Here is a 17865-nt window from a genome sequence, read left to right as displayed (position 1 = left end):
CAAAACGATATGTAAGTACAAAAAATATGAGCACCTGGCAACACTGCAAGACCACTCTGCGGAGCCGCAGCCTCACAAATGCGTACAATACACAACGCCAAGACAGAGGTTTATTACAAAACATTCTCTGTGTCAATCTACAAATTTTCGGGGGTGAGTCTTGTTCCATACAGACATGAAACGCAATTAAATGCTATTGTCACTCCCAAAAGTTTGCAGTGCTGATGATGAGTTTAACCCAGACAGCATCAAAGGGAAAATCATCCAACATATTTAACAGAGTGTGCGTCATGGAACACTCATATTTTACTTTACTAGTGTGATAGTCCTGAGCCCCAGACCGGCTGACCTGGCTGCATGGAGCACATGTGTGCGCGCACACACACACACACAAAAGCTAAACGTCTTCCCATTGGATAAGAACATCCTATCTCATAAATAATAATGAGACACCGACGCTCAACGATGTGTTATAGTAATTCGCCATGTCACAGCCTGTGACGTTTACATGGTAACTAGGTGTCATGGAGAACAAAAGAGGAACAAAGCCAAAAATAGCAGGTGAGTCTTTACTTTAATATAATATAGACAGAGCTGTACAGGCAGATGAACTTGGTAAAAGAGTAACAAACAAAACACAGGCAAGACCGCACTGGTCAAATAACTTAGTAGGTCACAGTCCTTCAAAGGGCAAAATAAAGCAGGTCCGCTAGGGCATTTAGCCAAGAGTAGGCTGGCAGACTCGGCCGGCACAGCGGCGTTTAAATGTAGGCTGTGACCAGCTGAGGCAGCAGCGACGGGCTCAAGAGGCAGAGGGAAATAACAGGAGCGCTTGTGCTGCTTAAGGCTAATTCACATTGCGCAGACAAATGCCGACAGACGCCGACAGACGCGTCTGTCAGTGTTTGTTGGACCAGTGTGATACCCCTGTCTGTGTCTGTTGGTGTTGGTCGGAGTCTGTTTTCACCCGACTGAACATGTTCAATCGGAGTTTGTAGCGTCGTGGACTGTCTGAGCAGTGTGGTATACTTTTCCAACAAACGCAAACAAACTCTGACGTATCTGCGAAACGTTGCCATGACGACGAAGCAAGTCCATTGAAAAGACGGGTAGTAAAAGGGGCTGAGTGTGGCAAGGTTAAAGTAAAAATGGCAGGTTTCTGGACAAATCAGAAAGAAGAGGAGTTAGTGGATCTTTGGGAAGAGAGACCAGAGCTGTATGCAGTGGGTGTGGCCATATACACCAACCGCAACGCAAGAGGGAATGAGTTTAGATCGATCGCTACAGCGCTTGGGGTTTCAGGTTAGTATCTCTATGTTTTACCTCAATACTTTAAAACAACTTTAATATACACAATTACGAATAGCCTACAATAAACTTGCCTGACAACGTTGTTAATATGATTACTCATATGTAGATATAGTTCTCAGTTTCGTTTCAGTAAGCAAATAGTTACAAAGTTGTTTGGTAAACGGGCTTGCACTGAAAAAGCTACAAAGTAACATTAAATATTGTTGAAATTTTGTAGCTCGCTTATTTCTGAATTTAAACTTGCTACACATGATTAAACTATGTTTTGTTGTAAAAGTCTTATTACTGTTGACAATTTAACTAAACCAGTTAGCTATTTAACCTAGTTATTTACTACTTCCCAGATAGCACACGTACGTCGCGGAGACGTCTGCTAAATATCGCTTCATCTTCTGTAGATCGGCCGCGAACATTGAAAAGTAAGACGTCTGCAATATCTCTGCAAGACGTCTTGGCGATGTCTTGAAACATTCGAAATTTTTACGAGCTGCATACATCTTCTGGAGATCTTGAATCCGAGCAAACGCAGACGAATCAGCTGACCGAAATGCTCAACTCATTTCATTGTTTACACTCATTTCTTGTTTAATTGTATTGAACACAAACAAAAAGATTGAAAAAAAACCATCAGCTGCATATAATTAGACAGTTTTTTTAAGAGTTTTGCATTTAATTTGCATTCATAAAATATAATTATTATATACCCTACCTCATATCACGTGTAATATAACATGAAATCATACCCTTATTTGCGTTTAGTCCAGTTTCACTTGCATATTTTGCAGTTCTGACGAGACGCCTGCATATAAATTGCGTTCATGTTTTAAGTGCAGAATAAGACACATAAAGGTACTCAAAGTACCTTGTACATAGAAATAATCTTACTGGCAACATTTTAACAAATACACTGTAACCAATAATGGACAGCAGTCTCTGCACCGTTCTTTAACATATATCTATATAGATGAAGAAACCTTATACAATGTTAAAACACATTATACATGTATTCATTTGACCAGGTATTATCCAGCATCACAGCATGAATTGTTTCGACAAGTTTGTTTACCAAATTCAATTTATGAAACCTATGTGCTGAATGTTCATTACATCCAGAACTTAAAGCTATGACATTTACTACCTGCTCATTTAATCACTGCACAAGACCCAGAGCTGATCATGACACTTTACATTTTAGACTTTGCATGTTCTACATAAAGAAGTAATTCTTTAAAAATGAATGAATTTATAATAACCCTAAAAATGAAAGCATTAAAAACACTGTGATGTATTAAGTGCTGAAAGTACCATGTGACACTATGAATATAATCACAAATAATGGAGACTGTTACACAAGACTTAGATGCAACTTTAATTACAATACAACATTCGGTACACCAGGGGATTTTAAATTGTGTGTCAGGAGGACCTACTTGTCCGTCACACAGTAGGTTAAGGTGTGTTGCACACCGTTATGATGCAACAACAGTTTGGCCAAATTAATAATTAACAATGACAATGGTTTTGAAAGAATATACCATATAATATTTGGTATTGCAAATAAACTTATATTTACTTTACATTATGAAATATTATGAAAATAAAATGACTCCACTGAAAGAGAACAAATGTGTTTTACCCCATTAAAAAATGTGTATTTAAAAATATTTTAGTGGGTCTAGAATAGATTACAGTTGTCTAATAGGTTTTGAAATGAGAAGTTTGGAAACCCCAGCTTTACACAATACTAGTCTCAATTAAAGTTAAAGGAATAGTCTACCCTTTTGCCATATTAAACTATGTTATTACCTCAACTTAGACGAATTAATACATATCTATTGTGCACTGTACAGCGCGTCGTGAATGTGTTAGCATTTAGCCTAGCCCCATTCATTCCTATGGTACCAAACAGGGAAGCCACCAAACACTTTCGTGTTTTCCCTATTTTAAGACTGTTACATGAGGAGTTATACCAGTAAGTATGGTGCCACAAAATAAAACTTTTTTGGTACCATAGGAATGAATGGGGCCAGGCCAAACGCCAACACACCCACAACGCGCTGCACGGTGCACGCATTGAAAAAAGATAGGTATGTATTAACTCATCCAGGTCGAGGCAACAACATAGTTTAATATTGCAAAAGGGTAGACTATTCCTTTAATATTAAGTTGTAATATAACTGAAATAAATACCATTTGCAATTGACAGACATTAAATTGAACTGATGGCAGATGAGGTATGGGGATGATGCTGGGCCAGAGTTGAATCTGTGCATCTTAGTAGATCAGGGTGGTTCATCCTTAAGTGCTGCATTAAAAAGAGAAAGGATCTAAAAAGAAAAGAAATTAAATATTTCTCCCAAATCAACATTGGACTATCAACACCAAATTAATAATGCAATTACATGCAAACAAACCTGTCAACCGTCAATATATAACAGATACTACACACCTGTGTCCAATACATCAAGATTCTCCCAACATTTTAGGGCTAGCTTATTACCACAGTTCTGGCTATTCTTCATATTCTGTGTGGTGGTTAGTTTGCAACAGTGACAAAAATGAACTTTTCATTAACATTACCATTTGTTCACTTAAGCTGACTTCCAAGAGCACAGTTATCTAACACAGTCTACTGTAAGTGTTTTTTAACATTAAATATAGATTAATTTTTTTGAGAGAGATACAAAGGACAAATGTCTCTGCTTGCTGCCTTCATCCGTGTGACCAATCAATGGTTGTGTTAAAAACATGATAATCAGGTGCTAACAATTAGGTGAAATATTGTGCAGTGTTACAGACAACTCTGATTTCTGATGTTATGTCATTAAATATCCTACCTCCGACCTCAATGCATTCCAGTCAATCACGTATCACATTTGCGTGTTTACCACATAATGAGACGCCAGGAGAAGTTTGTGCTCTTGTGCCAATTATGGCAGAAAACGGTTACTGGATAATTTAACATTCATGTTCATCTATATTACGTGCTGTTTAAAGTTTGTTTGCGGTTCATGTAAGGCTGTGAAAGGCTAGCCACCACCTTGTCTGCAATGTCAAATGACGCATCTCGTTGAGGTCGGTGTTGATCGATCTGGTCCAAGTTGAGAGGTCGGATACTCCACTTTGTTTCCTGTTCCTGACTTCTTACGGGTTTAAGGTCAATAATATCCAACATCCAAGTTGTCTCGAACACAGCATTAGTTCATAGACTCCAGTTCAGTTCTATCTGTAACAAAAGAACACAATGAGACCATCATCACATCAGACAAAGTATTTCATTTATATAAATATCATAGGTTGAATGACGTCAAAGCAAGTGTGTTTGACTAAACTCCGTCCTGGCTAAGATAAGCTGCTATTGAATCACAACACACTAAACAAGCTACACAATCAGAACTCGTTACGTATTTCTGAAGGAGGGACTTCATAGGACAAAGAATACATCAGCCCGTTTTTAGGACAGTGAAAGGACTATATAGATATGTAGATTGTGTGAAAAATACCGCATGTGAAACATGTACACATGTTATATTGCGCACTGTAAACACAATCAAATCTTCAAATAACACAGGAAAAACGGGACCTTTAAAGTTGTTCAGTATTATGGTTGTAATCAAGAAAATGACAATGCAATTTTATTTAAAGATCATATCCCCTTTGGGTTTAAATGCAGATTTTAATATTTCATGCCATGAAGGCAATAACGCCGAAACATCTGCCCTTGTATTGTTTGATTAGAAAAACAGGTCTAAGCACCTAAAGCTGGGAGAGCATGGTGAGGGTGTTGATTGAACTAGATCTATTGACCCCTAGATAAAATAATTAATAAAAATAATGTTTTTTTCTTATCTGTCCTGTCCTATTTTGTACTGCAAAATAAACAAAAGCAAGTGACCATAGTATAAAGAGGATAAACTATGGGTAATAAGGTATTTAGCAAGGCTTACATTTAAACATTTTTGTTTTATCTCATAGACTATGTTTACACTGTCAGTTTAAATCTGATTTTTGTGTATATACAATTTGAATGACTGACTGTACACACTGTGTATGACAACTCTTCGTGTTTGATTTGTGTGACCTGAGGCGCATTATCTTTTATCCAAAATAGCTGCATTGGTTTTTAGCAATGACGTTGCGTTGATGTGTTTGAAATAAATGTGCTTGAGTTCATGCAGCAACAACCAGTTTTCATAAATGAAAAATAAAATATTGTCTTTTTATCCAATTCATCCGAGAAATCATTTGGTAATTAAAATAATGTACCCTAAAAAACCTTTCATTAGTAAGACCGCATTCATTACTTTACTAAATATGGGAAGAGACTCACAGGTGGAGGTAGAAGTTTGGTCTGCACTTTCCATAGCTGGTGCACAGGGATTGTGGTAGGCTAGTGACACAATTGAAGAAGACTAGTTAAAAATCTGCTTTACAACAGAGGTTGAATTAAACTTTTTCATTTTGACAGATAAGGCTGTAACAAATCTGTCATAATCAATTAGGACTAAAATTAGGGATGCACGATATATCGGCCGACATATCGTTATCGGCCGATAACTGCTTATTTTTATTATATTATCGGTTATCGGTCTGATAGCAAAATTAGGCAGATAAATGAAAGCCGATAAATTATGGATTATTTTGGTTTGTTGAACCACTTCACTTGCTCATTGCTGGCCATGTGGAGTTTTGATTGGTGCTTTCTGTGACATAGCACGAAGATGACACATGTTGGCTTAAGAAGAGTATGCTAGTCTAGCGCAAAGACAAGATGTCCGCAGTCTGGGAGTTTTTAATTGTGAAATTAATAGGAATATTTATCGGCCTATATATATATCGGTTATCGGCCCCTAACTATAAAGAGTTATCGGTTATCGGTATCGACCAAAATTTCCATATCGGTGCATCCCTAACTAAAATATCAACAAAACACTTAGAAAATGAACAAAACCAACTATCTGAATCTGTCTGAACTCTAACATTGAGGTCTGGATAGACAAAGTGAGTGTTTATCTGTGTAAAAGTCAGACCAACATTGAAGACTGATGCAGTTGTCATTAAGGCTGATTTTGTCAGACCTACCCCAATGCCTCTACACAAGTAGGCTATGCGGCACTTTTCATTTACACGTTTGCGTTGTTGTTCGCATCAATGTGCATTTACACGTGCAGAACGCTAGTAGCCAATGTCCATAGGCATTTACCAATGTAAAATACAACATCAAGGCAAAAGCTGAAAAAAATAAAAAGTGGCAGAAAAAACCCTTGTTGGGGGCCAATCACACCAAATGCGTTTTAAAGACGTGGAAACACAAGGTGCACCTTTATTTGGTCACTTTATAAAAAACAGTGCAGTGCAGCGCAGCGCAGCTTTTTATATTGCTAGGCAACCACCGAGGCAGCTGTCCTGTCAATCAAATATCTAAGCGTGAGCGCTCTTTTGCTCTTAACTGTCATATAAGCAGAAACTTTAAAAAGAGGACTCTTGCACTGACTTTGATCGAAGGTGAGAGGTGCATAAACACACAGGAGACAGTAAGTAACTGAAGTATGTTTGTTTCAAATAACTGTAAACATCGGTCCTACAACGGAAGGCCTGCCTCTCCCCATATTCAATTGGACAATGGAAAGACACAAATGACGTCGGGTGCTTTTCTGCCCTTAGCGCTCCTTCAAAAACGCATGTTGCAGTAGGGGGCAAAAATGCAAGGCGTTCAGTGCCATTAACGACGCACATAACGCTCAATGCTGCAGTTAAAAAAGATTTACCTCAAAGTAAAGACAACTGGATCTGAAGCGTAATGATGGTCTTCAGAAGGCCTCTCATGGTGGTCTTGATTCAGAGGTTTGAGAAGACTACCAAGCACCAGAGCCAGCTAACAGGTGGACTAAACATCAAGCCAGAATTCTGCATGAGTCAGGTAAGCAGAATAAAAGACGCTGTAAATAAACAATAATAAAAGATGGTCATTAATGACTTAATGCTTTTATATTCATGTTAATGCTTTGAAAATTATCTTATCTCTTTCAGAATTTATGTCTTTTGATATTATTGCCTAATGCAACAAATGGAAAAAAGCATACTTTATGACAACCTTAGCAGCAGAACACCATGACTTTCTCCTGGGTAGACGAGAAAAAAAGTTTGGTATCAACACCCATCTAACAATTAAGGTAAAAGATAAAGTTTTATGATCCCTGCATTCAGGTTAGAGTATGGGGTAAGTTGACCGTTCTATGGGTGTTTCTCAAATGCAAGGTTGCATCCTATGGAGGCTGCGTCCATCTTAGACCTGTCCTTCTGAGATTTCGAGGTTAGAATCCACCTCAAAAGCCAGAATGAGATGGTTTAGTTTGATGTCCAAGGCAATGTCATAATGGTTTCCGCCCCAGTGGTCATGGCATGAAAACTTTAAAGAGAGAAGTTGAAAATTAGCACTGAATCACCAAAAAAAAAATCCAATACTGTAGTACAGTGAATAACTGTCTTTACAACATGGAAAGTTAAACCTTTTGTAATTTAATTAAAACAACTAAAGAGAAAACAACCAAGCAGATTGAGATGTCCTTCAACGATGCTTGATGACGTGGCAGCCGAGACATGCAGCATTCTAGGACGCAGCCTTATTAAAAATAAAAAAAAATGGACGCAGCCTTATTTATTTTTATTTTATATATGTATAATGTACCCCCTGACTGAACTTGTATTTCTTATTATTTAAAAAAATATATTAAAAATATTTTTAAAAGAACGCAGCTGTGCGTTTGAGAAACGACCGGAAACGACTTATATGTCGCGAGGCCATCACGTGACCACAATATTTACCAGAAGACCGTTATTTGCTCGAGTTCCCTCAACTTTTTTGTCGCAAATAACATTATTAATAACCTGTAAATAATAAAATTTGTACACATTACGTTCCTTTTCACGTTGTAATAGTATGATTTTGGTTTAATAGTCGGCTTTAAGTTAGTTTTTCTGTCAGTTTGATCGTCAAAATCTCGGTAAGTAACTTATAGCTTGTCATTCCTGGTTTTAATTGTTAGAAATACGAATTAAAGAACAGATATAACTGATATAACTGAAACAATTAATAAATACAATTATTCAACCACTCCAATAGAACAACGTTAACGGTTTTGAGTGGTTTTTAGGAAAAGGTCTGACTGAAATGAACGTAATCCGTATAAGGGCCACTTTAACGTAACGTTACAGGGCGGGAAAGGTTTGAGGCATTTAATAACTCTATTAAACTGGCTGGTTTATCCACACCAGTGCGTAACATGTAAAGTTAACGTTACAACGTGGCTTCGGGACTTTGCAGCGACCTGAATAGCATTGCATTGATAAACGTTAATAAGCTTTTAATAGCGTATAGAACATTAATATAAGACGATGATTCTGTAGATCGACTAACTTACATCCATGCATTACATATTAACTTACCTTGACACTGAAACTGCCGTCAGCACTGTTGCTTCACCCGTTGGAACATCCTACTAGTTTAGGGAGTTAAAAATCGAGTTGGAAAAGAACAAAAAATAGTTCTACAAGGGACCCAGAAGCTGCAAAAACCGATTGAGGTTACACTCTATTGAATGATCCCAACGTTGAGTGCAGGCAGCCCACACATCTCTCAGATGTGTTTGACTTCATGCTGATCTACTCGCAAACCGATCGTGACATCAAGTACCGCGAGTTCAAACCTTTTCCGGGGCTTTCCCAAACTCTCGCGGTACCTGATGTCATACCACGTGCTGTCTGCGCATCTCGGTGTTAAGTCAAACACACCTGAATGTATTTGTTGGCTGCACTCCCTTGCGCTCAGTGATGTAGGTGTAACGAAATAAATGTATTAAATTGATATTATATAAATATTGTTATAAAAAATCTTTATAAAATGATTAGCTGTCATTAATAAATTAATATTTGATTTGAAACATCAGTATACGTAAATTTCCCTCAAGTTATGAAATGCCTAAATAAGATCAAAATGGTGAAAATACAACAATGTATATTTGACCAATTTAGCATTTATTAACTTTTGCCTTTTTAAATTGACTTCAGAAAGTTATCTACAGCCACACATCCACTGTATACCAAGTTATGATGATCAATTATGAGAATGCAAAATGATTTATAGATCAGTAAACAATCAACAAAAAGGTAATGTCTTAATTAATATATTTCTGCTTTTGTTACTTATTCATGTATTTGAATTACATCATTCAAGATCAAATGTTAATAATTACAGGGTTTCAACTTGTTGCAGCTTTACAAAAAATGTAGAATTTGTAGGAGCATGGACAACTGAGTAACAAAGTCATATTATGCAGATGGGTGCTCATGGTGGCCTCCAAATAAATACATGGACAGGCTGCTAAAGAGGGTCAGGATGATGGAGATGCAAGAGCCAAAGACAGCACGGACCAAACACCAGGCCAGAATTCTGCATGAGTCAGGTAAGCAGAATTAGTTACACTGTATAAAATCATTAATTAATAGACAGTACAATTAATAACACATTATTTTTCATAGCTGTAAAAAACAAAAGAATGAAACAGTACCTGCATTTTAGTTTCCAGCCTTTTTCACAAAGTTGCCGACAACTGGAAGAATGTCCCAAATTGCTGAAAAAAGAAATTCAGTAAGTCCTTATTAAAGAGACAGTTTAAAAGGTAAAACGGCTTCATTTAACTTCAAAAATACCCCTAAATCCTTAAAGAACACGCCCACATTTTGGGAATTTAGCTTATTCACCATATCCCCCAGAGTTAGATAAGTCCATACATACCTTTCTCATCCCTGTGCGTGCTGTAACTCTGTCTGATGCAGCCCCCGCTAGCTTAGCTTAGCACAAAGACTGGAAGTGAATGGCTCCATCTAGCATACGGCTTCCAAACATGACAAAATAACGCAAACATTTTCCTATTATGTGTTGTGATTTGTATAGTCAAATTCACTACCAGTCTTTTGTTCTAAGCTAAGCTAGCGGGGGCTGCGTCAGACAGAGTTACAGCATGCACGGATATGAGAATGGTATGTATGGACTTATCTAACTATGGGGGATACTGTGAATAAGCTAAATTCCCAAAATGTGGGCATGTTCCTTTAAAAATCAGCACCCCTAGTTAATTTGGATGCTAAAACCTAAGGCAGGTTCAAGCCTAGGATTTAGTGTGTTTATTTGTTAATGTAAAAAATGCAGCTAACCAATCCCAGCTCCAGTGGGCAGGTTAAAGAGTATTTTTTATATGAGACAGAAAACAGAAACACATTTTTAATGGCATTTAAAGACAACATACCACTTCATAAAACTACATTTTCTGTTTAATCCATAGATTGAGTAATTTTCACTCTAGAGACCCTGGGGTGACCACCAAGGACGAATGAAAAGTAAGTGACCTACAAAACAAAAAACATTAATATTTTACGACTGTTTCAAGATAAGTACTCTGCATATCTATAGCAATATGCAGATTCTTGAGTAAGAATTTCTCTCAGACAATATAGACTCAGATGGCTTCATGGTTGACCATATTTGAAGTTTAACAATTTCTATCATGTTAAAGTTCTCACACAAAAATTGCTAGTCTAAGAATTCTACAAGAAACCTTGTTCCCCACAAAGGCTTGATGGGTTGTGCAACTTACCTGCTTCCCTTTACAGCTCCAGTGAGTGTCTCTAAGGTAGATCCTAATGCAGATGGATGGAATGTTGATCCGCCTAACATGCAAGGTAAAAGAGCATTTAATAGCATAGTGGATAAACAAATAGCTTTTTTTCATTTTCACAGCATTTTCAAAAACAACATAACACTTGCTATTACATTGTTATATATTACATGACAATGTCTAACTTTGATCCATACAAAACAGATTTTCTGTACCGAGAACTTTGGATGACCATCAAGACAGTAAGTTTTCAAAAATCTGACCTCAATTTTAGTAACCATTTAAGGATTGTTTTTCTTTTAGTTGATTTAAATAATACCCTAAAGTCCTCCGTTCATCTTCGGAAACACTGTTTAAGATATTTTAGATGTAGTCTGAGAGCTTGCTGACCCTCCATTAAAAATGTATGTACGATATACTGTTCATGTCCAGTTAGGTAATAAAAACATCATCAAAGTAGTTCATGTGGCATCGGTGGGTCAGTTGGAGTTTGTTGAGGCATCAAGGGTACATTTGGGTCCAGGGATGATGACTTGATTCGGCGTTGTCTTCTCTTTCGGGTCTGTTGTGAACCGTGTGCATGACACTGCTGCCGTACAACGCTGCTGGCGTGTTATCTGGTGCACCCAAGCTTTTTTTCGTTTACAGTCTGAGGGAGACCCTGTAAACAAAATCTTCGCAAACAATCTTCGCAAACAAAATCTTCGCAAACATTTCTGAGGATAACACGTCAGCAGCGCAATTGTGCACGCGCATTCGCAACAGACCCGGAAGAGAAGACAATGCTGAATAAATAGTTATTTTTGGACCAAAATGTATTAATGATGCTTCAACAAATTCTAACTGACCCACTGATGTCACATGAACTACTTTGATGATGTTTTAATAAACTTTCTGGAAATTAGACAGTATACAGCACATACATTTTTTGGAGGGTCAGAAAGCTCTCGGACTAAATCTAAAACATCTTACACTGTGTTCCGAAGATGAACGGAGGTCTTACAAGTTTGGAACAACATGAGGGTGAGTCATTAATTACATTATTTTCATTTTTGAGTGAACTATCCCTTTAAATGGAAAACACCACCGCTTTCCAAAATGTTACTATGTTTTTACCTTAGACGAATTTATACATACCCATCTTTTTTCAATGCGTGCACTTAATCTTTGTACAGCGTGTTGTGAATGTGTTAGCATTTAGCCTAGCCCCATTCATTCCTTAGGATCCAAACAGGGATGAATTTAGAAGCCACCCAACCCTTTCTATTTTCCCTATTTAAAGACTCTTACATAAGTAGTTACACGAGTAAGTATGGTGGCACAAAATAAAACGTGGCAATTTTTTAAGCGGTTAAAAATGAGAACTATATTGTATGGCAAAAGAGCACTAAGTTTGCAGCACTTCGACCTCGGCGCACAGTAACATCATCACTCCTGATTACTCCACCTCTCGCTCAAACTCAAAAGAGGGGGAGTAGTCAGGAGTGATGATGTTACTGCGCTCTGAAAAATGAATGGGGCTAGGCTAAATGCTAACACATTCACGACACGCTGTACAAATATTAAGTGCATGCATTGATAAAAGATAGGGATGTATTAATTTATCTAAGTTGAGGTAAGAACATAGTAAAATATTGAAAAACTGTGGTGTTTTCCTTTAAAAGCATCACCCCTATTTATTTTGAGTGCTAAAATATTTGCCACAGACCGTTTAAGGCCTTATGCTGCATTCACACCGCCAACAACCTAGTCACTGTGTCTCAGCCATTTCTTTTAATGAGTTTATCAGAAGGCGTTCCCAATTCTGGTTGTCCTAGTAAAAACTACAAATAAATGAGTAACAATCCTCTCAGTAAATGACTAAAGAGTGATGACACGAACTTCACTGCTTCACTCTCATTGGTAGTTGCTCCCAAAAGTCCTTCATCAAGTTAAACTTTCCTCAACGTTGTGGCATAGCTGGACATGCCCACTTCCTGTTGTCAATGGTCACAGTTGCTCATGTTGCTGAATGGGGCAAAGCTTCCATTGGAATGAACGAGATTGTGTTGCTAGTCGCTGGCGGTGTACAAGCAGCATTAGTGTGTGTCTTTAAAAATATATCAAATGCAAATTACCTGACCTAACATTCCCAGCTACAGAGGGCATCCTTTATTCAGTCCCTAATGCAGATGGTTGGAGTGTTGATCCACCTAACATGAGGGATAAAAGAGCGTTTGTTAGCATAATGAGAAAGAAAACAGAAACACATTATTAGTGGCATTTAAAGACATAACTTAACACTTGTTTATACTACATTTTCTGTTTAATCCATAGAGCACTCGTTTTGAGTCCTGAGACCCTGGGGTGACCACCGTGAACAAATACAGAGTAAGTTACCTAAAAAAAACAATAATAATATTTATTTATAAAAAGTTCTTATAAAAAAGCATCATCATTTACTCAGATGAAGTGTTACCTTACCAACATGTTCAAGGAAGGTGCAGGTCTGATGATCCATCCAACATAAAAAAAAAAACAGTAAATTTATACTTAGTTACATCTGTTGTAAAACAGACAAATGCAGTTATAAGAATTTTACCTAAACTACACACCTATTTGATTCTTAAGTTTAAATAAATCAAAATAATGCATTTAATAGTAAAAGCATTTTAAAAGCTACACTCCTAATTCATTTATCTTTGCTATTGCAGCTGCAAAAAGGCAGTCTTGACGGTTCTAGGATGAATGCAAATAAAGACTGACCACCTGACTTCAGCGGTCCAGTCTCTTGTGGGAAGCAGGTGTTTGTTACCCCAAATACGGATGAAGAGTGACGAAGAGGATGATGACTTTTTTCTCAAACATCATCTGAAGGATCTTGACAGGCTGGAGACAAAATTAACAGACTGAGGGTTTATACAAAGAATCTTACTCAGCCAATATTAAAGATAAGATATTTTTACAAAATGTTCTTTTTATTGTTTAGGATGATTTTATGTAGAAAACAATACATCACAAAAAAGACTTTAGCTGGGTTTACACAGGCAGTGCCTTACACACACACTAACCACAATTATAAACGCAACACTAACACAGATTTAGACAGATTTGTGAATAATATTTGAGAGAAATAGGCCTTTTGGGGACATAGAAAATATTTAAGTTCAGCTCATGAAATGAAAAATGGGGGCAAAAAATGTTTTAACAAGTGCAATACAACTATCAACCATAATACTGATCGTTTAAAAAAAAGTAAGCCACTATATCTTTCTAGAATCTTACACAAGACTCAGTTACATAAACGATCAAAATAAATTAACGTCAGACAGGTGGGCGAAATATCAATATTAAAGCATGAATAACTGTTATCAACCCAATTTCAAGGTATTATTTAAATGATCCCACACCAAACAGTTTATTATTTGAATGCATTATTACTACATACCTTAAGCATGTGTTCCACGCCTTTCTTCTTCTTGGCGTTGCGAGGTCAAGCGGATGTTGTTATGTAGAATCACGACCTTGACGTAAAGACGCACATCCGTAATTTATTTAACAATGACAACACTTTCGGGTAATTTTATCTTCTAGATCCTAATTAAAGCTATAAAGAAAGAGCAGCCTATCACGATTATTTCCTGGTAAGTTTTTGAAATGTTTTATTTTAGAATGGAGATTAATAAAGCAGACGAGGAAAGGTTTTGATTATTTTAAATATGTTATGTTTATGTTGTTGTTTTCGCATACTGTCATGTAAAAAATATATTTAAAGATAAATGAATGAAAGTTTTCATTGTTTAATTTGAATAAATGTGTTTTATAAAATCAGCAACTGCCTGTTTTAAGATCAATTGAAAATGCTGTTTTAATTACTTAATATCGATGACACAGCTTGCATGTGTAGATGTGTGTAGAAATAATTTGCTGTAGTTTAGGGCAATTCAATTTGTTAATGAGGGATCTTATAATCTTACAAACATCTGGGAAAGAGCGGCTCCGCATCTTTTAAAGCTCTTCTAAAGATCTGTGAAAGAGCGGCTCCGCATCTTTTAAAGCTCTGCTAAAGATCTGGGAAAGAGCGGCTCCGCATCTTTTAAAGCTCTGCTAAAGATCTGGGAAAGAGCGGCTCCGCATCTTTTAAAGCTCTTCTAAAGATCTGGGAAAGAGCGGCTTGCCGTTCTAACATCTTGTAAAGATCTGGGAAACGGCGGCTCGCCATCGTTCTAAATAACATACATCTTGTAAAGATCTGCTGGGTGTCTTGCAAACAGCTGGGTCAGACGTCTCGGCGACGCCTTCCAGATGAGCAAACGCCCTAAATAATACGTCTTCCAGACGAAAAACAAGACATCGCGCAGACATCTCCGCGACGTACGTGTGCTATCTGGGTTGTGTATATTACAGTGTATTTGTATATTAATAAACTGCAAAACTTGTAGTTGTTTTCAAAGATGCAACATGTTTTATACTTGTGCTACAGTTGTGCTGACCTGCGCTACAAAACTTGTAACCTCCCTATGATGTGTGCAAGTTAGCATACAGCACTGCTTGTACAGTAATATAGGCATTATGTGCCAAACAAATATACTAGTTAACATTTGAAGTGGATCAAAAAAGTTTTAAAAATGTTTATGGTATTACTACTTTTATGAAAGGTTTTGATTAACTTCAAATGTTGACTTGTGTATAATGCAGTTATTGGCGTTTACTCCACATTACTATATGATCTTCATTTGTCATTGTTTTGGTTTCACAGAAGCTGAGGTAAAGAAGAAAATAGAAAATATGAGGACACAGTATAACAGATACCTAAAATCCCCTCCATCTGGAAGCGGCGGTAATCATACTCCAAGGCAGGAGTGGTTCCTGAGGAGACTTAAGTTTTTAGAGCTGCACATGAGAAAGAGACCCTCGACATCAAACCTTGATGTTCACAATGTAAGTTTATTCAATACAGTACAGTACAGTATGTTTAATTGGATATGGGGACTGAGAAATATGTACAGCAGTTTAGCTCATTGCCATTGATAGGTCACCTCAACCTTTATAAAAAAAGTTTTAAAAGAACCATAAAGAATGTATAGTCTGAATCTATTTTTTTACTGTTATCATTTGTTCACTATTATTTTAACTTATATACATTATCTGGGTATTGATTGACACAGAAATTGTGCCACTATATTCTATCCCATTGCCAAGGAACAGCTCCTGCCTCTGAATTAAAGTACTCCATCAGCCTTTCTCTGTTTAATTTGGCTTCATTACTTGCATTTGTGGACCTTGGCAGTGCTGCCTGTGGCATGGTAGGATCTTGCCTCCATGTTTCTTGCCCATCCTGATCAGGTATTTCACACATATAAGCGTCGACACATTCGTCACATAAATAGTTGTGAAGGGCACAAGATGCAAGAACAATATCTTCCACAACATTTGGTTGTAGGTTAATCGTGGTTAAAAAAAACCTAAATTTGTTAGCAAAGATGCCAAAGGTGTTTTCAACAATACGGCAGGCACGGGATAGCCGGTAGTTGAAGACTCTCTGCTCTCTTGAAAGCCCCCTCCTGGCAAAAGGCTTCATTAAGTAAGGTTTCAGAGGAAAAGCTTCATCTGCCACAACAAAAAAAGGCATTGGAATGTCTGTCCCTGGCAATGGGGTGGGTTGGGGAATGTTTGCAGTTCTCTGCTCTAAAGACTCTTGTAGTGTTGTCCCTCTGAAAACTCCACCATCAGACACCCTTCCATTACACCCTACATCAACATAAAGAAATCTATAATTGCTGTCAACCAAAGCCATCATAACAATTGAATTAAAGTGTTTATAATTGAAGAACTGTGCTCCGCATTGAGGTGGCGGTTTAATCCGTATGTGTTTGCCATTCAAAGCCCCTAGGCAATTGGGAAATTTTGCAGTGGTTTGGAATCCTTCAGACACTTTTATCCACTCATCTGCTGTTGTAGGGCACTGGAAAAGAGAATAGTACATTTGTAAATAAACCACGAATTAATCATTTAAAAAAATATTTTACAGGACTCTTCAACTACTTCAACTGAGGAGGGTGAAAGTGAAGACAGAGGTGAGGATAGAGTAGAGGATAAAGAAGATGAAGAACAAGACAAGGAAGAGGAGGAGGAAGAAGAGGAAGCCATCCCACCTAGTGGACTACAAAAAAAGCGCCGTAAAAGACAACCTGACCCTGCTCAGGCTCAAGACCTTGTCATTCTTGGGGCAATAAATGAAACTCTAAAAGTGCTGACAGAGAATCACCAACACAATCTGCAGCCACCCAAGAATGACAGCATACATGCCTTTTGTCAGTTTATGGAGCAACAGTTAAGAGCAATTGACGATCCACACCACCTACAATATATACAATTTCAAATTCATCAGATACTGTTTTCCCCTCGTCCTCCATCAAGCCAATATGCACCTACATATTTACATCCACTGTAATACACGACTAAATTGCATCTTAATTAATTTTTTTATGGGTGCAGGTTCAGGTCTTAATTTGTTTGTTCTGTATATTTTGATTTGATTGTATTTGCCAATAGTTACACATGTATGTATTTTCCAAGTTTATCCTGTTCCATTGTTTTATTTTAGTTTTAGTGTAAGAATGTAAAATAATAATTGATTGATGCAATTCAATAAAGAATCACTTCAATTCAAATTATTAGGGGCCAAGCACCTATGGTGCTGTGGCACCTATTGTTTCTGTTAGTATTATTAGGGGCCAAGCACCTATGGTGCTGTGGCACCTATTGTTTCTGTTAGTATTATTATTATTATTATTATTATTTTTCTTAATCTTCTTCCCCAATGGGAGTCTATGGCAGCCCTATGAACCGTATATAGGAAAATGATGAAATTTGGCACAGTTGTAGTGGTGGTCATAAA

The 17865-nt window shown here is 37.2% G+C and overlaps 1 protein-coding gene and 2 long non-coding RNA genes across 10 annotated transcripts; 2 read left to right on the top strand and 1 right to left on the bottom strand.

The window, feature by feature from the left end:
- Positions 1-906: 906 nt before the first annotated feature.
- On the top strand, positions 907-17612 carry LOC141359499 (uncharacterized). Its single transcript, XM_073862065.1, has 3 exons — positions 907-1302; positions 15724-15905; positions 16996-17612. The coding sequence occupies exons 1-3, from the start codon at positions 1149-1151 to the stop codon at positions 17416-17418; spliced, it is 759 nt and encodes a 252-aa protein (XP_073718166.1). The 5' UTR covers positions 907-1148; the 3' UTR covers positions 17419-17612.
- LOC129413598 (uncharacterized) lies at positions 2226-8867 on the bottom strand. 4 transcript variants are annotated; one of them, XR_012365987.1, is made up of 6 exons: positions 8758-8867; positions 7395-7720; positions 7080-7250; positions 5642-5701; positions 4352-4537; positions 2226-3638 (listed from the first exon to the last, which is right to left on the bottom strand). It is a non-coding gene; the product is annotated as an uncharacterized lncRNA (long non-coding RNA). The 4 variants fall into 4 exon arrangements; XR_012365984.1 differs by lacking the exon at positions 2226-3638 and having other exon boundaries at positions 3640-4537; XR_012365985.1 differs by lacking the exon at positions 2226-3638 and having other exon boundaries at positions 3640-4537; positions 7406-7720.
- LOC129422451 (uncharacterized) lies at positions 7217-13934 on the top strand. 5 transcript variants are annotated; one of them, XR_012365990.1, is made up of 10 exons: positions 7217-7231; positions 7342-7484; positions 9379-9477; positions 9648-9773; positions 9890-9958; positions 10653-10707; positions 10981-11049; positions 11190-11227; positions 13302-13355; positions 13679-13934. It is a non-coding gene; the product is annotated as an uncharacterized lncRNA (long non-coding RNA). The 5 variants fall into 5 exon arrangements; XR_012365992.1 differs by lacking the exon at positions 9379-9477; XR_012365988.1 differs by having other exon boundaries at positions 7342-9477.
- Positions 17613-17865: the final 253 nt, after the last annotated feature.

The sequence above is a fragment of the Misgurnus anguillicaudatus genome, chromosome 23, assembly GCF_027580225.2.
Source record: "Misgurnus anguillicaudatus chromosome 23, ASM2758022v2, whole genome shotgun sequence".
NCBI classification, from domain to species: Eukaryota; Metazoa; Chordata; class Actinopteri; order Cypriniformes; family Cobitidae; genus Misgurnus; species Misgurnus anguillicaudatus.
Note: the sequence above shows the minus strand (reverse complement) of the source record. Positions and strands in the feature narration are given on the sequence as shown.

Bases quoted from the DNA above. Each gene is read 5' to 3' on its own strand.
- LOC141359499 (XM_073862065.1), top strand. From the start codon at position 1,149: ATGGCAGGTTTCTGGACAAATCAGAAAGAAGAGGAGTTAGTGGATCTT. The intron at 1,303-15,723 runs GTTAGTATCTCT...TTGGTTTCACAG, and splicing joins TACAGCGCTTGGGGTTTCAG to AAGCTGAGGTAAAGAAGAAA. The intron at 15,906-16,995 runs GTAAGTTTATTC...AATATTTTACAG, and splicing joins CAAACCTTGATGTTCACAAT to GACTCTTCAACTACTTCAAC.